A 27,170-nucleotide genomic window follows, 5' to 3' on the forward strand; every position below is an offset into this window, starting at 1 on the left:
CCCACTGAGCAAGGCCTGGGATCAAACCTGTGTCCTCACGGATGCTGGTCAGATTTGTTTCCGCTGAGCCACGACAGGAACTCCAAGAAACGCGTTGTTAGTGTACTGTATGAAACTGTATTTTTTTACCCCCTAGTTCAAAAAATGACCTTCTTGTAAATGGAGGTTGTAAGCACAGGCATTTTAAAAGAAACTCCGAAAGGTACTTGTAACCATTAGGTTATGATTTATCTTTCTTTGTATTTGGGGAGAATCAGTGATGTTTGATAAATTGCTGCTTGTTCAGTAGACATCACTGTTAAGTAGTACAGTTCCCATTCTTAGAAGTACACTATTGAATCTTATAAAAAAATCATCACAAATATTTGACAACTCACTGAATGACCCATGTCACCAAGGAAGGTGACCTGAAAAACTAAATTATTTCAAATTTCAGAATAGCAAGATCATTTATGTCTTACTCCTTTCATTATATAGTTCCTTTCTTGTTGAAATTACTTTCTTCCCCAAAACCTGCGTTAAGATTTCTTACTCAGGAGTTCCCATTGTGGCGCAGCAGAAACAAATCCGACTGGGATCCATGAAGTTGCGGGTTTGATCTCTGGCCTTCCTCACTGGGTTAAGTATCTGGTGTTGCTGTGAGCTGTGGTGTAGGCCAGCAGCTGCAGCTCCATTTGGACCCCTAGCCTGGAACCTCCATTCCTCAGATGCAGCCTTAAAAAGCAAAAAAAAAAAAAAAAAAAAAAAAAAAAAAGATTTCTTATTCAAATCTGTACAGGCTGTATATTACAGAATTAGAACAGGCTCTATATGGCTATCCAAAACCATGTGTTATGTCATCCAAAGCTCTGGAAAAGATTTTGGGGACAGCAGGTGATACATGATTTACCGCAAAATCATGAGTCCTTCTGCACTCTAGAGTGATAGGGAATGTACACCCCTGGGTGCTTTTCACTAGCCATTCCATCAGACACATACAGAGCAGGGCTTTGTAGCCTGGGATTCATGCACTCCTAGGGCTTCCAGGGCTCATTGAGCGCCTTAAAATGTGTATTTTTCTCAAAGGTAGATTCACAGCTTTCATCAGACTGTAGGAAGGAGTTGTATCCCAATTATGAAACACTGACTACATCTTGGAATTTAGATAAATGCTAATAAGGGAAGGAATGACTAGGGAGAAAGATGATGCTTCCCCATGCCTCTTTCCCTTCATCCATCAGAAATCTGCTCTTTGCAGGGGAAATCTCAAAGGAGACTTCTTATTACTACTCCCCAACCTACCCCCAACACATACACACGTTTTATGTTTTAGGGTGCTAGTAATCCTTATAGAGAGAATGCTGAGTTGGACCCCAGGATCCCTATTCTGAGCTTTCCTTTTGTTTGAAGTGGGCGTTATTCATGGACCAGTTTCTAACTCAGCAACACAAATTTTCTCTTTTTTTCCTTTTGTTTGCATGGAAAGAAACTAATTTTTCTGCCCATGCCCTTCCAGTATCTATAGGAAATGTTTCAGAAATATAAGGGTCCTACTTTTGTAGACCAGAATACTGAGGTCCCCTTCTTTTGCTGGAGTCTCACCTCCTTGGTGCCCCTGTGCACACACCCCTGGCCTTTTCTCCCAGACTCAGATCAGACCCTAGATTGCTTAACTAAATTTCCTTCATAATAGAAGCTAGTTACATTGATTCTGCTTACATTTCTACAAGGTAGAAAGAGAAACTGGTATATGGAAAGGGAGTTTCTAGCTAATGAAAAATTCTCCTAAGTGAAAAGCAGTTGTCTTGTGTTTTCTTTGCCCAGTCTGAAGGTTAAGCCCTTGTCCCAGTAGCTTTCACCCCAGTGACTTTTGTGTCTCAGCTCAACTCCTCCTGACTAGCCAGGAGTTGAGAAGACAGCGGCATTGGAGTTCCTGCTGTGGCGCAGTGGGTTAAGAACCTTATGGCAGTACCCAGGTGGCTGTGGAGGCATGGGTTTGATCCTTGGCCCTGCTTAGTGGCTTAAGGATCCGGCATTGCCACAGGTGTGGTGTAGGTCAAAGCTCTAGCTTGGATTTGATTTCTGGCCCAGGAACTTTCATATGCCATGGATGCAGCAAAAAAAGAAAAAAAAAATTTTTTTTAAAAGACCACACTGGAGTTACCATTTTGGCTCAGTGGTTAATGAACCCGACTAGCATACATGAGGATGTGGGTTCGATCCCTGGCCTCACTCAGTGAGTTAAGGATCCGGCGTTGCCATGAGCCATGGTGTAGGTTGGAGACGCAGCTCGGATCCCGCGCTGCTGTAGCCCTACTGGACCCCTAGCCTGGGAACCTCCATGTGCCCCAGGTGTGGCCCTAAAGAGACAAAAAGACAAAAAATAAAATAAAAATAAAATTTTTAAAGACCACATTATCACTTGTACAGTAATAAACACCTGCTCTTTTACATATGTGTAAAAAGCCTAAGAGAAAGAGCACAGCTCCAGCATGGATTAGTCAGAGTGAACCCTCATGATTGTTTCTCTCCTTCTATTAAGTAGATTTTACTAGTAATGTTTCACCTTTTTTTAAAGAACTTTTTTACTTCAGTTATAAAAGAACTTAGCGTGGGTTGAGAGGGTACTCTCCATGGAAACCTCTTATCTTCTTTCTGGACCTAATTTTGAAAGCTTTTCAATTTGAAATTGTAAAATTATTATTATTGTCCTTCCATCTCACATGTTGCCTTTTTATCTTTTATGTTAAGCTAGTCCTAGTCCCTGCTACCTTTCTCAGACCAAGATTATAGTACTGTCAACCACTTTTTTGTTGTTGTTGTTGTTGTTTTTTGTTTTTTTGGTCTTTTAGGGCCACATCCGAGGCATATGGAGGTTCCCAGGCTAGGGGTAGAATCAGACCTGTAGCTGCTGGCCTACACCACAGCCACAGCAATGTGAGATCCAAGCTGCATCTGCAACCTACATCACAGCTCACGGCAACGCCAGATTCTTAACCCACTGAGTGAGGCTAAGGATCCAACCCACATCCTCATGGATACCAGTCGGGTTCATTAACCACTGAGCCACAACGGGACTGCAACCAGTATTATGTAGTTACCTTATTTGCCCTCTTCTTCTGGCACTATTATATTCCATCTCTGAGGAAAAACCCAGATATTCACAAGTGAAACCTTCCCCCCCCGAGATAGTACAGGCTTTCCATCTGCTTGCCTTTGTAAAAACTCTAGATCAGATTCCCTGCAGTGTTGATTTCCATGCCCAATGTTTAAACCAAGAGATGAATTGGAGCAATTGAGTTTGCTAATCATTCTGGGAAATGAGATTCATATTTCTTTCTTACATGATAAGCCATTTGGTGAAAAGTTTTATCACAACTTTAAGTCATGTGATGCAACTATGTTTCTAGTTGTCAGAGATCTTTTCAAAAAAGCAAGCGTACTGGTTAAGTGATTAGGGAAATTTCCTATGAGAAATTTTCAGCTTTTGGAAAATGGGTTCTTTAATCCATTCTTTTAAAATTCACGTTTAAAAATTTTTAAATATTACCATTGAGTAGAGACATGATACGTCTGCAGCATATTTATGAGCAAAGGCTATTGATTTTTTTACTAGTTCTTTAAAAAGACTGAAAGGAAATGAACCAAAGTGCTAACTGTGATTAAATTTGAAAGACTGAGCTATATTTGGAGCTATTCCTCCAAATTTTCTTTAGTGTGTACTATAAAATGAAAAAAAAATTCAACAGCTCCTCCTAAAACTTCTCTATTCAGCACTTGCCTTACAAAAATGAAAGCCCAGTGTCTAAAGTAGAGGGTAGCAGGAGTTCCCACTGTGGCTCACCAGGATCCTTAGTGCCTCTGTAGTGCCAGGACTCAGGTTCAAACCCTGACCCAGGGCAGTGGGTTAAAGGATCTGGTTTTGCTGCTGCTGCTTCAGCATAGATCGCAGCTGTGGCTCAGATCTGATCCCTGGCCCAGGAACTCCATATGCCGCAGGGCAGCAAAAAAAAAAAAAGGAGGGGTGGCAAACTGTGGTCCACAGACCAGTAAATAAAGATTTATTAGAACACAGTCACTCTTATTTCTTTATATGTTGTCTATGATTGCTTTCAAGCTCGTAGCAGATTTGAGTAGTTACAACAGATAATATGGCCCTCAAGCCTAACATACTTATTACCTGTTTTTGTTTTTTCTTTTTTTCTTCTTTTGCTGCTGCGTGCAGTGGCTTGAAGTGGAATCTCAGTTCCCAGACCAGGCTACAGCAGTGAAAGGACCAAATCCTAACCACTAGATCACCGGGGAACTCCCTATTATCTGATTCTTAAAAGTTTACTGAGGGAGTTCCTGTTGTGGCACAGTGAGTTAGGAACCCAACTAGTATCCATGAGGATACAGGTTCAATCCCTGGCCTTGCTCAGTAGGTTAAGGATCTGTCACTGCTACAAGCTGCAGCATAGGCCTTGGGTGCGGCTCAGATCTGGTGTTGCTGTGGCTGTGGTGTAGGCCAGCAGCTGCAGCTCCAATTCTACCCCTAGTCTGGGAACTTCCATATGCCATAGGTATGGTCCTAGCATGACTGTAAAACAAAAGAAAGAAAAAGTTTACTGACACTCTGGTTTAGAACATTGGGTTTATGAAGCAAGTGGCAAGAGTATTTTTAGTACAGTTTTTAAAATTTTGCTAATAACACTGTGTTTTCTTTGCAGCCTAAATTAACAATGGCAAAATGTAGGCGAAATGTGGAGAATTTCCTGGAAGCTTGCAGAAAAATTGGTGTGCCTCAGGTAATAAATTTCTCGTTTTTTATGTTGCTCAACAACTTTTGGTGTTATTGTCTTAAAATCTTTTAGAAATGCAAGTATCTGAAATTGTTTTAAGTTGATAATTACTAACATGATTTTGTGGTACTAGAGTCAATCATTATACTTTTGAGCAGTTTTCCTTAATTATTTCCGAGGACCAGGCAAAGAAATCATACACATAAATTTAAATATCTCGTAATAAGTAATTAGTGCTAAGTATCAACACAGTTATTCTGATTTTCTTAAACATCTCCACTTGCAGTTTGACTTGTGTACAACTTCATACACAGCAGAGTCCATGCTTCAAAATAAGTGCACCTTAGACGAAGAATGCTTCGGTTGGCTGTAGTTTTTTAACACTTGCTTTAATACTTTTAAAAAATGTTTATTTTGAAATAATTTTAAACTTTGAGCAATGGTGCAAAAATAGCATAGAGAGACTGTGCACCTTTCACCTAGGTTCTTGGGCTGTTAACATCTAACATAAACATTGTTATCCAAGCTAACAAACACCTAGACGATACTGTTGACTCAATTACAGGGTTTTTTAAGATTTTACCAGCTTTACCACTAAGCTCTTTGGAATGTAACACAGAAGAGGCCATTTCTAGGCATTTATCCTGCTCTTGAGACTTAATGCCTCCAGCTTCCTCAGTTAGCCTTATTGCCCTTCAATAGTACAAATAGTTAAACTTTATTTATAGATGTGATTAAGGGACATGAACTTCATAAACTTTTTATTCAGTTACCCTTTAAAAGACAATTAAGTTAAGTGTGTACTATTAAAAATATATATAATGGGAGTTTCCGTCTTGGTGCAGCAGAAACGAATCCGACTAGGAACCATGAGGTTTCAGGTTTGATCCCTGGCCTCGCTCAGTGGGTTAAGGATCCAGCATTGCCATGAGCTGTGGTGTAGGTCAAAGACACAGCTTAGATCTGGCGTTGCTATGGCTGTGGCATAGGCTAGCAGCTGTAGCTCTGATTTGACCCCTAGCCTGGGAACTTCCATATGCCATGGGTGTGGCCTAAAAAGACAAAAAACAAAAGACAAATATATATATATGTATGTATATGTGTATATATATACACACACATATAAAATGACACAATATATAGATAAATTTAAAGAAATAAAAACTGGTGGGGAGTTCCCATCGTGGCGAAGTGGTTAACGAATCCGACTAGGAACCATGAGGTTGCGGGTTCGGTCCCTGCCCTTGCTCAGTGGGTTAACGATCTGGCGTTGCCGTGAGCTGTGGTGTAGGTTGCAGACGAGGCTCGGATCCCGCGTTGCTGTGGCTCTGGCGTAGGTCGATGGCTACAGCCCCGATTCAACCCCTAGCCTGGGAACCTCCATATGCCGCGGGAGCGGCCCAAGAAATAGCAACAACAACAACAACAACAACAACAAAAAAGACAAAAAGACAAAAACAAAAAACAAAAAACTGGTGGTATTTGATCCTTTTTTCATTAATCTCAACCGTTACAGTTGTTGTCACCATATTTTGTCCAACCTTAAGGAAGAAAAACATGACTCTTCTATCACCTTTTTTTTTTCCCCCAATACATTATTTTGTTTTTCCCACTGTACAGCATGGTGACCCAGTTACACATGCACATATACATTCTTTTTTCTCACATTATTATGCTCCATCATAAGTGACTGGACATAGTTCCCAGTGCTCTATTGCCTTTTTAATTAGCTGTCAGAAACCCAGTATTGGCTCCTGGACTCAGCAGCTCCACTGTTTCTCCTGAAGTTAAGTCCTTGTCCCTTAAGTTAAGGGCTTTCGTAACAGTGCCTCATTTTACCCAGGTTGCCATTCCTCTCTTTAACTAACATGGCTTGAGGCGGCCATAGCATCACTTGTCCAGTGAGCGCCTTTCCCTTTCAGCTCTTTCACAAAGTGAAAGAGATCCCAGCTCTACAGAGCAGCTGTATTAGCCAGTGTGAATTACCAGTACTGTTTTTTTTCTCCTTTTATTAAGTACATTGTGGAGTTCCCTGGTGGCTCAGAAGGTTAAAGATCTGGCATTGGGAACTATATCTGTAGTCACTTATGATGGAGCATGATAATGTGAGAAAAAGGAATGTATACATGTATGTGTGAATGGGTCACCTTGCTGTACACAGTAGAAAATTGACAGGACACTGTAAACCAGCTATAATGGAAAAAATTAAAATTATTGTTAAAAAAAAAAGATCCAACATTGTCACTGCTGTGGCTTGGGTCACTGCTGTGTTCATTCTCAATTCCCTGGCCTGGGAACTTTCATATACCACCAGCACAACCAAAAAAAAAAAAAAAAAAAAAAAGATTGTGATTGTAGTGTTTACATTTCACTTTTTTCTCTTGCATTTTTTTTTAAGCTGAGTTATGAAAGACTGAAATTTGCATTTATTGGTAGTTAGCAAGGATCTTTTTTGTTCTGTGAACAAATTCAAAGCAAATTTGTCATTTTCATATCATTGTTTTCAAAAGGCTCATCACCTTTTAGAACAAACCATTTTTAAACATATTGAGAGCATTAATAAGATTCTAAACAAATACCATGCATTTTTCCATATTAACAATCAGGTTCTAACATTCCTACAAATAATTTCACATTCAGTATTTCCTTTCTGCCTATGGAAAATGTTCCTTCCTGACCATCACAAACATGCCTAGTACTTACCCTGGTTCCTTAGCTCAGTGTCTTTAAACAAGAGAATGTGGCATTGGTTGGTGCAGGGAATGGGAACCAGAAGAAAAATATGAGCGATTTAAAAAAGGTACCTAGAGGAGTTCCTGTCGTGGCTCAGTGGTTAATGAATCCGACTAGGAACCATGAGGTTGCGGGTTTAATCCCTGGCCTTGCTCAGTGGGTTAAGGATCCGGCGTTGCTGTGAGCTGTGGTGTAGGTCGCAGACATGACTTGGATCCTGCATTGCTGTGGCTCTGGCGTAGGCCGGCGGCTACAGCTCTGATTAGACCCCTAACCTGGGAACGTCCATATGCTATGGGTGTGGCCCTAGAAAAAGACAAAAAAAAAAAATTAAAATTAAAAGAAAAAATTAAAAAGGCACCTAGAGAGGAGTGCTGAAAACAGCCCTACACAGGAAGATGTGCTGCACACCTAGCCTGGGTCAGACCTGTTAAAGGACTTCTTAGAGTCACTGCTCATGTCCTCTGGGCTTTACAGAACCATCATCTGTCTCAGATTTAAAATCCATACACTGAAATGCTTTCAGAATATACCTGCCATCAGTCAGCAAAATCAAAAGAAGTGTGCCTTTTAAAGCATGCATTTATTTAATCCACCATTTGCCCAGCAACAGTTAACAGTATTTAAAGGCAGAAGATGGAAAAAAATGCAAATTTTAAAGACTGGGTATTTTTCCAGGGTGGTTAGACTGGAGGTCTTGACATATCCTCCCTTCCTCTCCGTCTCCCTGACCAGAAAGAGGAAATGGACATTCCACATGGGCACCTCTTCCTTCAGCACTTCTGCCTTCCACTCAAGTCTCTACCCCACCACTACCACTTTTAGATGGGTTCCTGTTACACTACAACTTCTGCTCAAACAACCAGTCATTTGCCCAAAGCAAAGTGAAGGAAAAGGAGTAAATACAAACTCATGGGTTTATTTTTTTTAATGATTTTTATTTTTTCCATTATAGCTGGTTTACAGTGTTCTGTCAATTTTCTACTGTACAGCAAAGAGACCCAGTCACACATACATGTATACATTCTTTTTCTCACATTATCCTCCATCACGCTCCATCATAAGTGACTAGATATAGTTCCCAGTGAAACTGGTGGGTTAAACTAGTGGGTTTAAACTAGCATACCCAGGTCCCCCTGCATGGGAGGGAAGAAGAAACTTATACTTCTTCCATTGTTCTCCCCTACTTCTAGGCAGTTTCACCTTTACCTCAGCATCCCCACCTGCTATGTCTGACTTGTAAAGAAAACCAGGGATGTAAAAATGATCACTTTCTTTTTTTTGGCTTTTTGCCTTTTCTAGGGCCGCATCCGCAGCATATGGAGGTTCCCAGGCTAGGGGTCTCAGAGCTGTAGCCGCCGGCCTACACCACAGCCACAGTAACTCGGGATCCAAGCCACATCTTCGACCTACACCACAGCTCACGGCAACACCGGATCCTTAACCCACTGAGCAAGGCCAGGGATCGAACCCACAACCTCATGGTTCCTAGTCGGATTTGTTAACCATTGAGCCATGACGGGAACTCCAAAATGATCTCTTTTGAAAACAGATGACATATAGGGAGTTTCCTGGTGGCCTAATGGTTAGGATTCCACGCTTTCAATCCCTGGTCCAGTAATGGGGATCCCACATCAAGCTGTTGCATGCCTCAGCCAAAAAATAAAATAAAATAGATCATATAAAACTTACATTGAAAAATTTGTCAGATTCTGTGTCTAGAGTTATGTATAAAGGCAAACAGTTTCCCTTCTCAATATGACTTCTTAAATATTTACAAGTTAAATTATGAATGAAACACTAAGGAATAAATTAAAAAGCCTCCAATAAGGTTGTGCATGAGTATCTCTTTATTATTATGCTTTTATTAAATATAGGTTACATTCAAAAAACTATAATGGGTGATTAAAAAAAACTTGTATTTGAGTCTAGTATCGTATGTCCTAGAGTTATTATATGTTGTGTGTGAAAGGATATTTTCCTGTTATCAAGTCCAGTAATGCTTTTATTTATTTAATTTTTTAATCTATGAATTGGAGGGTCTGGATGACCTCTAAGGCCCCTTACAACTCTAGATTCATTTTGTATAATTGGTAAACTAGACTTGGTTAAGATGGACTTGACTTGATTTTTAGAGGAACACCAAGTCATTCAGTACACCTGACTTTCAGGTAGTAAGTTTTCCCTATTATTATGCTTTCTTCATTCCTGGAAGCTTCTTGACTCACCTGGCTTTGTCTGAAGACGTCCCCCTCCTCAGCCCACTCCCAGGATTTGTCCTCGCCTTCTTGCTTTTCTTTTTTTGTTAATAGGGGAGAATGACTTAAGAAAGAGGTTGCTTCACACACTCATCACTCTCAGGCCTCACACAACCCTAAGCCAGCATACACCTCTGTGCATTTTATCCTGAATGTTTGTACGAGTTACCAATGATTTTATTCTGTGATTTGGTAGTAAAATCAAGCTCGCCACATAGAGAATTCTTTGTGGTTCTGTTTTCCAGTATTTTATTTTGAGTCATCATAATTGAAAATGTTACTGGATGTGTTTCTTTGAATGTGACTGAGATGATCATATTGAATTCTATACTCAAATCTGTATTTCTGATCCACTGACTTTGTGTTTCTGTTTTCCTTTCCTGCTCACACTTTGGACAGGACAATCTTTGTTCCCCTTCTGACATCCTTCAGCTAAACCTCAGCGTTAAAAGAACTGTTGAAACACTCCTTTCTCTTGGGGCACATTCAGAAGAATCCAGTTTTGTCTCTCTGTCTATGCAGCTTTTGGGTTTTGTGGCATTTTATTGTACTTTAATGTTAACTCTCTGTATGCTTTATTACTGGATCTTCCCCCTCTAGCCGAACAAGTGCATTCCAGTGATTTTTTTCCACCTCATTCCTGTGCTTGGTAAAGGAGGTTTGTTTCTCATTCTGAAGTATTTACATGTGCTTTTTTTTTTTTTTTTTCTGGCCATCAAAGAGCTAACCAGTAAAGTAGCTAAATCCTTCCCTCTGTGTCCAGATGAGCAGCACATCACATTAGTAATCATTTATGATTTCTAAGAAAAAGTAAAAGACCAGCCTTATTTCTCCTGCTCATTCGTCTGTTCTCCTGGCCTGTGTGTGGCCTTATTCTCTTATCATAAACGCTGAGCATTTCTGCTCATACAGTCCTGAGCCTGTTGTTAGAATATGACTTAGAACTTTATTCCAAATGGCATGATAAAATTTCCATATAGCCATTTTCCCATGCCCCCACACAACCTAAGTGTTGAAATTGTGAGAAGCATTAAGATGAAAAGTTGCTAAACTTTTCAGCAGCTATTCACAAGGAAGCATTTGCCCTGTTTTGGGGAGGCACATGGCCATGGAAAATTCTGCATTGAGCTGTGCCCGGAAATCCTGAAATCTCCCTTTATTGGTAGGGACAGGTCTGCTTAAGCATTTGCTATCTGGACATCTGGAAAGCACTGCATTTAATCTTAATAATTTTAATTTGATCAGAATGTTCAGTCCAGGAGTTCGCTGGTGGTGCAGCAGGTTAAGGATCCAGTGTTGTCACTACTGTGGCTTGGGTTGCTGCTATGGTACAGGTTTGACCCCTGGCCCTGGAACTTCTGCATGCTGCAGGCGAGGCCAGAAAAAAAAAATGTTCAGTCCAAAGATCATGTAGGCTCTCTAGAGTGCTGTTCGGAGCCCTTTGAGTTCATTGAAAACAGCACACAAGCAAATTATCCAGAGCGGACCTTCCAGGGTCAGACCTTTGTTATCTTTAGCTGAACTTTACTTCTATAATCCTATTTAGAATTTAAAAGTGGGATTTATGTAATTTCTAATATATGTGAACCATCTTAATAAGTGAACTTACATTTGATAGGCTGTTGAGGAGATTGTATCTGAATAGTAGCAGGTAGAGTATTAGGCGGCAATCTCTGTTCTGTACCCAAAGCAGTGAATGTTATCTCTTCAGAAGGCTTAGTATATCAGCTGCTAGCCTTAATGCTTGAAACTACTTTATAATTGCATTCAGATTCTAGTTCTCATAAATGGTGCTTTTGTACATTTACAATCTCCTGAACTATTAACAAAATTGGACCAAGAAACTCAAGTATGAAGGGAGATTGTAAGGACCATAACATCATGTTGTAGAAGTCAGTCTGAGGATCTGATTGCTTTAGTTGACTTTCATATTAAATGAGAAAATATTTAATGCATTAAAAACTGTTTACTGTTAATGCCGAAAACATTGAACACTGTGTTGAAAACTTTAGTTTTATACAGTAGTAGTGCCTTTCAGAGTTTGGGGGGTTTTGTTTCTAAGATGTCTCTGATCAGAGATCATTCCATTCTGTGGAGTTTTCTCCCTTTTCTAAGAAAACACCTGATAAAAAAGCACATGGTGTTATGTGTGGTTTGGGGAGTAAGGGTGCATTCTCTTCAGAACAGAGTTCTCCCTAAGGCAGCTAGAAGGTAAGTGTGCATCTGGAGAGCAAAAGCCACTGAGGGAATGTCTCAGCCACAGGCGTACAGGTTGCGGGACACCCCTAAGAATGGAGATTAAGGGATGGGATTGACCTCAGAGGAAATACACTCCCAAGAGCAAAACACCCTGCAGGTTCCTTTTAAGTATAGTTAATCTATACCTGCAGTTGTACTCAAAAGATTTATACAAAGTTGCTAGTTTTATAAGATCAAAAGATTCCATTCACCTTATTTTATCAAGGTAAGTATTAAATAAAAAGAAATTAAGCCGGAGTTCCCGTTGGGGTGCAGCAGAAATGAATACGACTAGGAACCATGAGGTGGTGGGTTCGATCCCTGGCCTCGCTCAGTGGGTTAAGGATCTGGTGTTGCCGTGAGCTGTGGTGTAGGTCGCTGATACGGCTCAGATCTGGTGTTGCTGTGGTTGTGGCTGGCAGCTGTAGCTCCGATTGGACCCCTAGCCTGGGAAGCTCCATACACCATGGGTGCAGCCCTAAAAAGACAAAAGACAAAAAAAAGAAAAAAAAGAAACTAAGCACAACTACCAGTAACTGCTCATAATAAACACTTATATTTTTATTGCAACTGATTTTGTAAAACTTCCTAATAATATATTAAGTGCCAATGAAAAGCTGAGAAAAATTCAATTATCTTCTTTAATAAATATGTATAGTCTCTTTTAGTGGAACCAGAATTCCACTTTCATTCCTTTAAGGGCAGTCTCTTCTTTCTTTAATCTAATCAGTGATAGGCGTTATTCTTATGATAGGCCTTTTTCTCTTACAAGCAAGGATTAACCAAACACATTAATGGGGTAAACAAGATAGAAGTAATTTAACTTCCTTAAGCGAACTTGTAAACACTTTTCAAATATCATATATTAATTATGATGTTCTCACATCATAGTACTCCAGCATAATTTAATCCATTAAATATCAGGACATGAAATACTTTTTCAAATACAGTTTCTTTTTTTAAAGTCTGTAAGTCAGATTTTTTAAACTAATTCAAACTGGGCCTTCCATAAATCACCCAAAGTAGAGGAAGGTTCCTCAAATACATCTAAATCTCAACTTCTGCTTCTTCCTGTGATCCCTGCCTGGTATGACAGCCCTAATTTTCACAGGCCCACAATGCAAATAGTGGGCATTCCTCTCTCGTGCAGTCTGAGTTATGGCATGAAACTATCTCGCATTCCTACAGTTTGTAATTTCCAAAGCGCTTTCTTCCTACTATGCTATATTTTTAGGCTTGGGCCATCTGGTAACTTGGAGCTGTTTGTCTAGTTTCACCTGCCTCATTTTACTGGTCTGCATTGCTCTTTTATTTACCAGAGATGAAGGATGTTGCTTTTACTCCATAGTATTCTGTTTATCCTCTGTTGTATGTATATGTAACTTGTCCATTTTCCAGTTTTCGAAATGATCTGTACCTGCTTTTTAGTCGTTTTAATAAAGTGACAGTGATTGTTGGGTACCAGCTCTGCGTAACTCATATAACAGGTCAGTTTCCCAGGTACTGACTCTTCATATCTCAATTCATTATTCTGAGGAGGAGATGCTTTTTTTTTTTTTTTCTTTTCAGTTCTGTGACGTTCATCCTCTCTTCTCTTTTGTTTTTATGTTACGTTGTCCCATTTCAGGAGCAATTATGCTTGCCTCTCCACATTTTAGAAGAGAAAGGTTTGAGCCAGGTTGCAGTGACGGTCCAGGCTCTCCTGGAACTTGCCCCACCCAAGCAGCAGCAGCACCAGTTTTCTGCTGTGTAAGGACTCCCAGCACCTTGGGCACTGGCCTGGCCAAACCGGAACAGGACCACGTGACTGCTGCTGCCAGCCATCTGCTTAACAAAGCGCTTATGTGTTCTTAAAAGGGACTGTTTCCATGATTCCTAACAGGAATGTTTTGCTTCATTTCTCCATTTTAGGGGAGGTTATATCCATTTTCATTGAATTGTTTATGAAGACATGGTTGGTTTTTACAAATGAAACAATTCTGTCGTTACTAAGAACCCAACACTGAAGCCTAGCCTGGCTGTGCTTCCCTCTCAGAGAGTAGGTTTTTTCACACATTGAAGACTATCTTCTCAGAAGGATATTTGCCTCCCTTGAAGGCATAGACATGCTGTTTCCGAGCCTTCTAGAGTCTACTGGTTTCTAAATAGAGTTATTCATTAGAATCTCCTGGAGAATTTGTTAAAAATACAGATTCTTATTCAGTAGGTTTAGAGGTCTGGGTTTCCACATTTCAGCAAACATTTCAGGTGTTTCATGAAGTGAAGACCACTGTTCCAAGCTAGGTATTTGTGTCAGTTGGAGAAATAATGACTTCACTGTGTTTTTCAGTCACATTTAAAGTCAAAAGCTATATTAGGACTATTTGGACTATTCTGTCCAATGTAAAACAAAAATAATGTAGAAGATTTTGCATAGTAAAACAGTGAAATACATACCACTGTATTTAAGGCCAGTGTCCTAGGCCTCCCCCCAGCTCTAGTCCACCACCACTTAAAAGGATGGTTCATGTAACATGCCACTATTATCCAAACATAATTACGCACTCTACACACAGGGTCCTCACCTTCAGGCTGGCAGCATGTGGCAGTCTGCATCCTGTGTGTTGACTTCATTGAGCCCTGCACTCTTTACCCCCATGCTATTCTCAGGATACCTGGACCTGCAAACACCTTCCAGTCACAGCTGATACACTTCTAGCTCCCCAACTAATGGATGATTATGAAAATAAAGGAAAAGCCAGGTTTCTTAGATTTCTTTCACATAGCTGCCAGTTTCCATGGCTGAATTAAAGCACTTGTGGCATCTTAAAAACAGCTTGCTGTCTTTTCATCTAGCCATCTAGCTCCCCTACTAGTGCCTTATTTACTCAATTGTGGGTGCAGTTAAAGAACCCAAGGGCTTAGGCAACACAAAGCCAGGAGCCTTTATTCAAGTCTAAGCCACTTGGGTCTGTCTTCCCCTGTATTTTGAGACCCTTTTAGTTGTCAGTGATATCTTTTGGTATTCACTGCCTTTGTAAACTAAGCAAATAGAGTAGGTGAAGATATTCGTTATCTAGGCTTTTTCCTGTTAATTGTTCTGGAGCTTTTTTTTTTTTTTTTTTTAATCCACTGCATGCGTGCGAGCATAAAATGTTCTTTTTATCATGTAGCAGCATCTAAAAGTACCTTTGGATAAAATCATGTTGAGTATCTGGTCAAAATAATGTTTTTTCCTTATCACAGGTTTAAAATTATATAACAAAGAACATCTGAGCTCAAAGCCCAATCCTTTAGGATAAATGTGTTTTAAGTGCCGTGAGCCAGACCCCTTTGTATTTATAGTTCCAAACAGACCCACCAATCATACGACTCGTTTAGAATTTAGCTGTGTATATTTTTAAATTATAGGTGTTCTTACTTCTAGTCAACATTAAACCTCAGTACAATCTGCAAACTATAAAGAGCCATTTGAAATGAAGCTCACCGGAGTTCCCGTCGTGGCACAGTGGAAATTAATCCAACTAGTGACCATGTGGTTGCCGGTTCAATTCCTGGCCTCGATCAGTGGGTTAAGGATATGGCATTGCCATGAGCTGTGGCGTAAATTGCAGAGGCGGCTCGGATCCTATGTTGCTGTGGCTGTGGTGTAGGCTGGCAGCTGTAGCTCCAGTTTGACCCCTAGCCTGGGAACTTCCATATTCTGTGGTTGCAACCCTAAAAACCAAAAAAAAAAAAAAAGAAAAAGAAATGAAACTCAGCAGAGGACAGGACTAATCCCAATCAATGTACATAATGCAATATTTGGAACATTTTTGACTAGTTTTTCCATAGAAGTAATTGGAATTTTCAACTTCAAATTTTATACATAGCATGAAATCTTATATATTTTTATTAAACTAATTCAAATTTATATTTGAATTGTTAGAAAATATTTGTGTACAGTTTTGGTTGATAATGAAAGAAAAATATAAAATATATTGAATGTCTCTTCTGTGTCAAGATGCAAAAACAAGTCATGTTTTGTTGGAAAATTTTTGTATTCAGTGTTTTTTATGTACTTATTTTGTTGTTTTAACTGGAAAGAAAATTTAACATTTAGCCTTGCTAAACTCTAACAAGATGAAGATGACTTTGTAACGGTTCCACCTGATCATTTATGAGCTTCCTACTGAAGCACGAAGCAGCGAGCTTCCCAGCGCTGAAGCGGGAATGAAGAAAAAGCTAAGTGCCCGCCTACTAGGGCCCCTGCCAACTGTGGAGATTTTAAGCCATCAGGTTTCTAAGCTTTCAAACTCCTGTTTGCTTAGGACTCCAAACCAGTTTCCTCTGGCAACAGCTTATGGGAGTAGGGGCCTCTGTATTCAACTGAAATAGAGCAGGACACTTAGTAGGTCACTTTCCTTAACAGGCTTTGAAAATACAGCCTTACAGCTAATCAAGGAGTGTGATTTTCTTACTTGATAACAGGTCAGCAATGACTAGTGATCTGTGACTATGCTGGTGAATATGATGAATTTTTAAAAACTAAGCGCTTAAAAGGTTATATAAAATGAAGGAAAACATGGATATTTAGAAACCTTTTTATATACATGTTGCAGTAAGATGGTTTACAGCAGATTTCATTTTATTTCTGAAAATGTTGTAAACATGTAATTAGTAAAAGATTTTGTAAAACATTGTCTTATATTTGTATGTCTGTAAATATGCATAAGTTCTAAGAATAAATATGTCAATATCATGTATGTTATTTTAAATTGCCTGTATGCCACCTTCCACATGACATTAAAATAAAAGCCAACACTTCCATAGGATGAAATAAAGGTCGGCTTGAAAATGTTCATACCTAAAGCATGGTTTCCTTGGCAAAAATGAAAGGGTAAATTCCCTTAAGGAACACTGGTAGAAAATGGGTCCTCACAGTAGTCTCTTGATATCAAAATGTACTTTTTGTTTGTTTTTGCTTTTTAGGGCCGCACCCGTGGCTTATAGAGGTTCCCAGGCTAGGAGTCTAATCTGAGCTACAGCTGCCAACCTACATCACAACCACAGCAATGGAGGATTCGAGCCATGTCTGTGACCTATACCACAGCTCATGGCAATGCCGGATTCTTAACCCACTGAGAGAGGCCAGGGATCGAACCTGTGTCCTCATGGATCCTAGTCGGGTTCATTAACTGCTGAGCCACAATGGGAACTCCTGTATCACCCGTCTTTCTATTTGTGGGTTGTATATCCTAACATCTCATTTCTTATATTTATCATTTATACCCCTACCTCCCAGAAAAGAAGCTGAAGCAGCTATAATGAATGTTCCATGTCACACACACCCCGTATAAGTACACTGAAGTGATAATAAACCTAAAAACCAAGTAGGAACCATTATTAAAACTTTACTGTGTATGAATTACACTAGACATACGATAAACATCTTGTAGTTCCTACTAAACGCTTTTGCTCATGAGAAGTGTCATTTTATGACACTTTGTTCCATTTTACACTATATGCAAGTTGAGTAAAATCAGAATCAGATGTTTCAGAAAACATTGAAGTTTTTAATGCATCACTATAACTGGGATCATGTACTTTTTGTTCTGGTGAGAAACAGGAATCTTCACAAGTCTCCCAGAAATATTTCTTCACAACAATTTTTTTTTTTTTTCAAAGAAGCCCTGAATCCATGGTAGAGTCCTAATTCAGGGTTTGAAAACTAATATAACAGGCAAAGTGAAGTAACCAGACCTCACCTGGGAATGTCCAAATGACAAACAACATACGGGTGTACCTGTGATGGCAAAAGATGTTTCTCGCTCCCTTCGGGTCCTCCTTCCCATCTCCAGAACAGCAGAAGATACCGTGGTCACTTCTTGCCTCTCTGCTCGTCCTTGCCTTTGCCTTTGCCTTTCATATCCTTGCTGTCATTGTCCTTCTTGGGCATTCTGAAACCACCGATTTCTCTCCGCACCACAATGCCTCGCCACCAAGCCTGGAGCTGGAAGAGGACGGGAAAGTGAGTACAATTTACAGGCTGCATTCTTTCTACATAAGGAGACTGTTTTTTCATAAACTAACTTCGATGAAGATGGTCTCAGACATGCCAGTGGCCAAGCCTGCTCCCCCCACGCAGTGCTCGCCTGTTGGGCAGGACCCAGAGCTCAATTCATGGCCTCTCCAGTTCTCAAGGAGTGAAAAGAGAAAAAAATGAATCTGAGTAGGCCTATCTTTCGTTTGCACTTAGAAACCTGACTCCCTTGAACTTCTTTATCAACATTCAAGTTCCCCACATCTAACAACTATTTGATCCAAAAGGGCTGACATGGGCCAAGCGAGCACTCAATCAGAAATGTGCAAATAATCTAGATGACTTCAGTCAGCTTCCAGATGCATTTTCTATCTTTAACGACTGATTAAAGGATCAGGACTCCTCTTACTTTCAAAAAGAATTTAGGGAGTTCCCGTCGTGGCACAGTGGTTAACAAATCTGACTAGGAACCATGAGGTTGCGGGTTCGATCCCTGCCCTTGCTCAGTGGGTTAGGGATCCGGCGTTGCCGTGAGCTGTGGTGTAGGTTGCAGACATGGCTCGGATCCCGCGTTGCTGTGGCTCTGGCGTAGGCCGGTGGCTACAGCTCCAATTCAACCCCTAGCCTGGGAACTTCAATATGCCGCGGGAGCGGCCCAAGAAATAGCAGCAACAACAACAACAAAAAGACAAAAAAAATAATAAATAAATAAAAAGAATTTAGATAGCTCCTTAGTCATTAGACACAACTGTTGTGAAAACAGTCTGGCCTACTTTAAAAGCAAACCAAATTCCACTGGTGAAAAAACAAAAATGGTTTCCAGCTGCTACTTAAAATTTTGCTCTAAATCTAGGAATCTTGACAGAAAACCCACAGAAGCTCAATAAATAACTTGCTAACTAGACATCGGACTCTCTCTGAATGTAAAGTTTGAGTCTGGTCCTCAATGTACTTTAAAGCTTGCTTTCTTAATCTGCTCCCTACCATACTTCCCAAAGCACAGTTTGCACACTGTAGAGTCTCAGCAGATACTCATCTTTCAGAGAGATGGGCAATTCTCAAAACTATAGTTTCGGTCCAGCTGATGTCAGTTTTGCCTGAAAATATTTCCCAGAATCTGACTTTCTAGTTTCATCATCACTAATATAGCCAAGTTTATATAAAGCTAAAATAACTTCTTTTTCTGAGCTGCTACTTATCCCCTTCACCTTTTGAAAACAGCCTGAGCGGACTTATAAATAGGATTTTAAGAAGCAGTGGGATATTAAAATGAATTCCTTTAAGGAGCTTTTTTGGTTATAAATAGTATTTTTTTTTTTTTAAGGGCCGAAAGTATAGCATATGGAAGTTCCTGGACTAGGGGTTGAATGGGACCTGTAGCTGCCGGCCTACGCCACAGCCACAGCAACACAGGATCCGAGCTGTGTCTGTAACCTACACCAAGCTCATGGTGACATCAGATCTTTAACCCACTGAGTGAGGCCAGGGATGGAAACCGAATCCTCATGGATACTAAATGAACATGTTCATTTCCACCAAGCCACAGTGGGAATTCCAAATAGTATTCCTAAGTTTGACCTCTGGGCACAAGTTCTACGTTCTGTTTCCACTGCTAACCACCTCTTTCCTAGATTAAAAATTGGGGCCATGTTCTTTTCTCTTAACTGTCTTGCTGCTATGACGGACTGTGTGTTGGCAAATTTCGAATAATAACAAAAGCCCACAGATTTCCTGCTCCATGTTTGATAATAAGATGTTTTGTCTGTCTTCCTCCATGATTCGCCAGCCACAGAATTAAAAAGGCCCCAAGATCCCGATTACAGTTTCCTGCCTTTATGATGCTCTTTAATTCCAAGTCATCTTGTTGTATCTTCTTCCGGGTCTTCTCCTTTTCTATACGATCTTCAATGATGACCTGTTCATATTCCCTTATCTGCAAAAGTAGACATGAATCATACATTACAGGACTCTCCTAGCTAAGCTGTGGCCCAGCCAGCCCTGCATTTTTAATATAAAACTTGCAAGTAAAGCATGCCAAATCTAAAGACAAACTGAAGAAACTTACTTGAGTCTTATATTGTCAATATTCACATATTAACTTTATAATTGTTCCCCAAATTTTTCAGCTTGAATAACTTTTTTTTTCAGGGCCTCACACTCAGCATATCCGAGCTACAGCTACAGGCCTACGCCACAGCCACAGCAACTCAAGATCCAAGTCGCATCTGTGACCTACACCACAGCTCACAGCAACATTGGATCCTTAACCCACTGAGCGGGGCCAGGGATTGAACCCACATCCTCATGGATACTAGTCATGTTCGTTCCTGCTGTGACACAGTGGGATTGGCACTATGACACAGGTTCTGACACAGGTTCGATCCCCAGCCCAACACAGTGGGTTAAGGATCTGGAGTTGCCACAGCTGTGGCTTACGTTGCAACTACAGCTCAGATCTGATCCCTGGCCCCGTAACTCCATCTGCAATGGGGCAGCCAAAAAAGAAAATGAAATACTAGCTTGATGGGTGACTAATGGTCACCATTAATGGGTGACCTCAAATTAATGCATTTTTAAAAATCTAATAGAATATACATCTAAAAATACCAGCCATCTTTTCTTTTATTTTGCTGTGCCTGGCATGCAGTTCTGGAGGCAAGGATCAAACCTGTGCCATGGCAGTGACAACATTAGGTGTTTAACCTGCTGAGCCATCAGGGAACTCTGCAGCCATCTTTTTTTTTTTTTTTTTTTTTTGTCTTTTTTGCCATTTCTTGGGCTGCTACCTCGGCATATGGAGGTTCCCAGGCTAGGGGTTGAATCGGAGCTGTAGCCACGAGCCTACGCCAGAGCCACAGCAACGCTGGATCCGAGCCGCATCTGCAACCTACACCACAGCTCACAGCAATGTCGGACCCTTAACCCACTGAGCAAGGCCAGGGATCGAACCCGCAGCTTCATGGTTCCTAGTTGGATTCGTTAACCACTGCACCACAATGGGGACTCCTGCAGCCATCTTTTAAAAGAGAAATTTGAGAAATTCTGCACTTAATAATGAAACCATATCAGAAGCTTCCTATAAATTGTCATTTATAAATTTTCTTCAGCGATCATAAAGTAGAAATAAAAGTACTATCTAGCTCAGGGGTTTTGGAGACGTTTAACTAAGTTATATATGTAAAATCCTGGAAAAGTGCCAAGGAAAGATTAAACACTATAAAGTGTCAGCTGCTGCTATTATTGCCCCCACCAATGCCATCATTATCATCTAAAAAGAATTCCAGTGGTTCAGACACACCTCCACTTTCTGACCCAAAATCACATTATCTAGCTACCACCCACTCCTCATTGCTCTTACTGCTGCCATCAAGACTGCTTCCTGGAGCTCCCGCCATGTTACATCGGAAACAAATCCAACTAGTATCCATGAGGGTACAGGTTCGATCCCTGGCCTCACTTAGTGTGTTAAGGATCTGGCACTGCCGTGAGCTTTGGTGTAGGTTGCAGACTCGGCTCAGATCTGGTGTCGCTGTGGCTGTGGTGTAGGCTGGCGTCTACAGCTCCAATTAGACCCCTAGCCTGGGAACCTCCATATGCTGCAGGTACAGGCCTAAAAAGACTGCTTCCTTACCATCTTTGCAAGTTCTTGAAGATGTGCTAAATCACTGGCCTTAGCAGCTTTGAGGGCATTTAGTTCATTCTGTTTCATTTCTGTGTCCTTATCAAATTTCTCCATCCAGAACTCTAGCTTCTCTTCAAGTTTCTGTTTGGAAAAAAACAGTATTCAAATATGGCAGACACAAAAACAGCACATAAGGTATGAAATCATTTGTATAAGTTTCAAGAACAAGCACAACTGTTCTATAGTGATAGAGGTCAGAATGATGGTTCCTTCCGGGGGGAGGGTTGGTTTATTGACTGGGAATGGGGCATGAGGGAGACTTCTGGGATGCTGTAAATGTGCTTTTATCTCTCTGGGGGGTGGTTACAGGGGGTGTTTAGACAAATACTCATCTAACTATTCACTTAAGACTTGTGTACTGTGTGTACGCTATTACTCAATTTTAAAATGGGGAAGAGGGCCTTCTCCATGTCTAGAGAAGGGGAGTTGCAGTGAAGAAAGGAATAAGGGGTAAGCAGAAAATTCTGAAGGATAAGGAATAGCATCAGATAGCTCTTTGATTGACAACGCTAAATACTGAGGGAGTTCCCTTGTGGCTCAGCGGTTAACGAACCCAACTAGGATCCATGAGGATGCAGGTTCAATCCCTGGCCTTGATCAGTGGGTTAAGGATCCAGCATTGCCATGAGCTGTGGTGTAGGTCGAAGGCGTGGCTCAGATCCTGCATTGCTGTGGCTGTGGCTGTGGTGTAGGCTGGCAGCTGTAGCTCCGATTCAACCCTTAGCCTGGGAACCTTCATATGCACGAGCGCAGCCCTAAAAAGCACAAAAACAAACAAACCATAAATACTACCTGAGAAGGTTATAATGTCTTCAGTTTATTTTATTTTTTTGCTTTTTAGGGCTGCACCTGCAGCATATGGAGGTTCCCGGGTTAGGGGTCTAATGGGAGCTATAGCTGCCAGCCTACCCCTGGCAACGCTGGATCCGTAACCCAGTGAGCGAGGCCAGGGATCAAATCTGCAACCTCATTGTTCCTGGTCGGATTGGTTTCTGCTGCACAATGACAGGAACTCCTAATGTCTTCAAAATTCAAAAAAAAAAAAAAATGGAAATCTAAGATTGTATTCCTATCCAGCCTTGCAATCAAATGTGAGGGAAAGAGAGAATATACCTAGTCTTTCTGAGTTACTCAAAGATGTACTTTAGCAAAATAAAATGAGAGATGTGAATAAGAAATAGCAAAATATGTATTGTAAGCTATATATCATAACTTTTCCATGATAAATCACAATCTGGAACTAAATCCCAAATTAAGCAGTATAGTCTAGTGGAAAGACCACAGGCTCTGAAAGCAGACTGCCTAGGGTCAGCTCCTAGCTTTGGCGCTTAAAAAAGTTTATTTCAACTCTTCAAGCCTCAGTCCCCTCATCTATAAAATAGAAATACTATTTTGAATGATTTCAACATGGACATAAGAGAAGAAGTGAAGACTTAAGTGAAAACTTTGCCGTAATAATACAGGCAAGAAGATACAGTGATTAAATTTGAGAGAAAAACAAAGTTAAAAAATGTTACATTTTTAAATTAACCACTGTAAGAACAGAATGTATAACAAACTCCTAGAGCATATACCTCAAAATGAGACATGAAGAGGAGCCTGAAGTTGGTACATAAGCATGGATTTTTTTTCTTTTTTTAGGGCTGCACCCCCAGTATATGGAAGTTCCCAGGCTAGAGATCGGATCGGAGCTGCAGCTGCCAGTCTACACCACAGCCACAGCAATGTGGGATCTGAGCTGCATCTGTAACCTACACCATACATAGCTCATGGCAAAGCCGGATCATTTAAACCCACATCCTCATGGATACTAGTACGGCTTGCTACTGCTGAGCCGCAATGGAAACTTCCAACATGGAATTTTTTATCTTTTTGTCTTTTTTTTTAAGGGCCACTCCCATGCCATATGGAGGTCCCCAGGCTAGGGGTCAAATCAGAGCTGCAGCTGACGGCCTACACCACAGCCACAGCAATGTGGGATCTGAGCCACGTCTGCAACCTACACCACAGCTCATGGCAACACTGGATCCTTAACCCACTGAGTGAGGCCAGGGATTGAACTGGCAACCTCATGGTTCCTTGTTGGATTGTTTCCGTTGTGCCACAATAGGAACTCCAACATGGAATTTTTTAAATCTTTCATCCTTACCATTTGATTTACAATGTTGTGCCAACATGGAATTTTTTAAAAACATCTTTCACAATCCATGATTCTGATTAAGTTAGAGAGAGCCTGTCAGTTTGGTACAATCAGGTCTCTTTTTCTTTTCACAGCAGCAGCCAGAGCCACTGCACTGGTGTCAGATCCTTAACCTGCTGGGCTACAAGGGATTTCACATCTAACTCTTTACACTTTTTTTGTTTGTTTGTTTTTTAAATTTAAAAAAAGGCAGAGCTCCCTCTGAGGTGGAATGTGATCGGCGGCATCTTGGGAGCCCTGGGACTCGGTTTCAATCCCGAAACTGGCACAGCTGCAACTTAGGTCACAACAACTCAGATCTGACCCCTGGCCTGGGAGCTCCATATGCCGCGGGGCAGCCAAAGATGGGGGAGGAAAAGAGAGAATAAGCTCCAGACAGGCAAGAGGAACAGGCTAAAATGTAGTAACATCATTTGATATTTATTGCATTATTATTTACATTAATTTCTATTATGGCAAATGATACCGGCCTTCCTTTTATGATAATGATATAGTAATCTTAACTGAAAATAAACTGATATAGTTGTTTAGGTGAGTAAGTAACCAGAGAATAGTAGTAAGAAGGTGGTATGCAAGTATTACAAAACCAGGAAAATAATATGCAAAAAACTGAAGTTTGCACTAGAAAGCTTGAAATCAAGCAATAGAAATTCCATCAACTCCATTAAAGGTAAGAAGGAGAGAAACAATTAGAAAACTTGAAATACAGGAAACATAAAATTAGATGGAAAAACAAGTATAAACAAATGGAAAATCACAAGTAAATAAAATGAGATAAACTCACCTATCAAAAGAAACTCAGATTTTTTAAAAATTCAACCATGGACTATTTATAAAAACCACAGCTCAAATAATATAATCAAAGCAAAAAGAAAGCAGGTTTGGCAATTAATATCTGGCAAAATAAATTCAAGCCATAAATAATTAAATGAGACAAAAAGGGATACTTTAAACTGATAAAAGACAAGCCTCATTACGAAAATACACAGGGGAGTTCCCATCGTGGCTCAGTGGTTAACGAATCTGACTAGGAACCATGAGGTTGCGGGTTCAATGCCTGACCTCGCTCAGTGGGTTAAGGATCCAGCATTGCTGTGAGCTGTGGTGTAGGTCGCAGACGAGGCTCAGATCCTGCGTTGCTGTGCCTGTGGCATAGGCCAGCAGCTACAGCTCCGATTCGACCCCTAGCCTGGGAACCTCCATATGCTGCGGGATGGGCCCTAGAAAAGGCAAAAAAAGACCAAAAAAAAAAAAAAAAGAAAGAAAGAAAGAAAATACACAGGAATTCCCACTACAGCACAGGAGGATCAGTGGCATCTCTGCAGCTCAAGGACACAGGTTTGATCCCTGGCCCGGCACAACGGGTTAAAAGGACTGGTGTTAGTTGCAGCATAGGTTGCAACTGCGGCTTGGAGCTGATCCCTGGCCTGGGAACTCCATATGCCGTGGACAGCCAAAAAAAGAAAGGGGGGAAAAGATATTACAATTATAAACTTTTATTTTCTAATAACATATTTTGGAATATGTAAAGCAAAAATTATTAGTATGTGAAATTGACAGATTCACAATCATTTTAGGAAACTATCACACGTCTCTGAAATTAATAGGTAGACCAAAATAACAATATGAGGAATTTGACAGCTACATTAAAAATTACACAACTTGCAATTCCCTTCGTGGCGCAGTGGTTAACGAATATGACTAGGAACCATGAGGTTGCAGGTTCGATCCCTGGCCTTGCTCAGTGGGTTAAAGGATCTGGCGTTGCCCTGAGCTGTGGTGTAGGCTGCAGACATGGCTCGGATCCTACGTTGCTGTGGCTCTGGCGTAGGACGGTGGCTACAGCTCCGATTCGACCTCTAGCCTGGGAACCTCCACATGCCGTGGGAGCGGCCCTAGATAAAGCAAAACAAAACAAAACAAAACAAAAAAACAAACAAAAAATTACACAACTTTGTACCTACCAGAAAAAAACATTCTTTTCAAATACCCAGGGAATATTCATATAACCTGAGCATATGTTAAGCCCAAGTAAGAGCTCTATAAAGTCACAAGCATAAATCTTACATTTCACGTTCTAAGACCACAGTGGAAAACAGTAAGAGTGTAGACTTCAGGGCATCGCTGTGAGCAATAGGAAGACAGCCTACACTCTTCCCTCTCCAGCTTAAACTACTTGGGCATTTAAGAAACACCCTTTTAGATAACTCTTGGGTTAAAAAGAAAATAACAAATTGTAAACTAAAAATCATGATGCCTTGGAGTTCCCATCATGGGGCAGCAGAAACGAATCCAACTAGGAACCATGAGGTTTCGGGTTTGATCCCTGGCCTCGCTCAGTGAGTTAAGAATCCAGCATTGCCGTGAGCCATGGTGTAGGTCACAGACGTGGCTCGGATCTGGTGTTGCTATGGTGTAGGCCGGCAGCAACAGCTCTGATAAGACCCCTAGCCTGGGAACCTCCATATGCCACGGATGTGGCCCTAAAAAGACAAAAAAGACAAAAAAAAAATAAATAAATAAAATAAAAATTATGATGCCTACAATTTACTTTTAAAGGCATTAAAAAAAGATAAGATGGGAGTTCCCATTGTGGTTCAGTGGTTAGCGAATCCGACTAGGAACCATGAGGTTGCAGGTTAGATCCCTGGTCTTGCTCAGTGGGTTAGGTATCCGGCATTGCCGTGAGCTGTGGTGTAGGTTGCAGATGCAGCTCGGATCCCGTGTTGCTGTGGCTCTGGAGTAGGCTGGTGGCTACAGCTCAGATTTGACCCCTAGCCTGGGAACTTCCATATGCAGAGGGAGTGGCCCAAGAAATGGCAAAAAAAAAAAAAAAAAAAAAAAAAAAAATTGAAAAGGTAGCCAAATGTCTCTCCTTTAAAATGAAACCTAGGAGGAGTTCCTGTCGTGGATCTGTGTTGCTGTGGTCATGGGGTCGACTGGCAACTGTAGCTCCAATTCAACCCCTGGCCTGGCAACCTCCATTATGAAGTGAGTTCGGCCCTGAAAAGCAAATAAATAAATAAATAAAAATAAAATGAAGAGTTCCCATCATGGCTCAGTGGTTAACAAATCCGATTACAAACCATGAGGTTGCAGTTTCGATCCCTGGCCTTGCTCAGTGGGTTAAGGATTCAGCGTTGCCATGAGCTGTGGTGTAGGTTACAGACTCAGCTTGGATCTGGCATTGCTGTGGCTCTGGCATAGGCCAGCAGCTACAGCTCCAATTAGACCCATACCCTGGGAACCTCCATATGCTGCGGGAACAGCCCTATAAATGGCAAAGACAAAAAAATAA

At 40.8% G+C, this 27,170-nt stretch overlaps 2 protein-coding genes and 1 long non-coding RNA gene across 31 annotated transcripts in view; 1 reads left to right on the forward strand and 2 right to left on the reverse strand.

Moving 5' to 3' along the window:
- The window catches only part of LRCH3 (leucine rich repeats and calponin homology domain containing 3), a 201,622-nt gene that overhangs the window by 117,479 nt on the left and 56,973 nt on the right, over positions 1-27,170 (forward strand). For 12 of the 26 annotated variants that reach the window (XM_005670145.4, XM_084990869.1, XM_021070194.2 and 9 more), the window contains 2 exons: positions 4,689-4,766; positions 13,617-16,811. The exons of 2 other annotated variants lie outside the window; for them this stretch is intronic. In XM_005670145.4, coding sequence (XP_005670202.2) covers positions 4,689-4,766; positions 13,617-13,742 — 204 coding nt within the window. In that variant the 3' untranslated portion in view covers positions 13,743-16,811. Of the gene's footprint in view, positions 1-4,688; positions 4,767-10,150; positions 13,454-13,616; positions 16,812-27,170 lie in introns of those variants that run through there. 12 more of the 26 variants (XM_005670142.4, XM_005670144.4, XM_005670143.4 and 9 more) reach the window with 2 other exon arrangements.
- On the reverse strand, positions 7,051-12,505 carry LOC146397693 (uncharacterized). Its single transcript, XR_014824630.1, has 2 exons — positions 8,939-12,505; positions 7,051-7,636 (listed from the first exon to the last, which is right to left on the reverse strand). It is a non-coding gene; the product is annotated as an uncharacterized LOC146397693 (long non-coding RNA).
- The window catches only part of IQCG (IQ motif containing G), a 47,815-nt gene continuing 38,147 nt past the window's right edge, over positions 17,503-27,170 (reverse strand). For all 4 annotated transcript variants that reach the window (XM_084990891.1, XM_084990889.1, XM_084990890.1 and 1 more), the window contains 3 exons: positions 21,622-21,753; positions 19,822-19,923; positions 17,503-17,960 (listed from right to left, as the gene is read on the reverse strand). In XM_084990891.1, the coding sequence (XP_084847017.1) occupies positions 17,829-17,960; positions 19,822-19,923; positions 21,622-21,753 (366 nt within the window). In that variant the 3' untranslated portion in view covers positions 17,503-17,828. The remainder of the gene's footprint in view (positions 17,961-19,821; positions 19,924-21,621; positions 21,754-27,170) is intronic.

The sequence above is a fragment of the Sus scrofa genome, chromosome 13 (genome assembly GCF_054392235.1).
Source record: "Sus scrofa isolate SSC_HxYL_T2T_F1_AM1 chromosome 13, Sscrofa_HxYL_maternal_Yorkshire_Landrace_v2.0, whole genome shotgun sequence".
NCBI lineage: Eukaryota > Metazoa > Chordata > Mammalia > Artiodactyla > Suidae > Sus > Sus scrofa.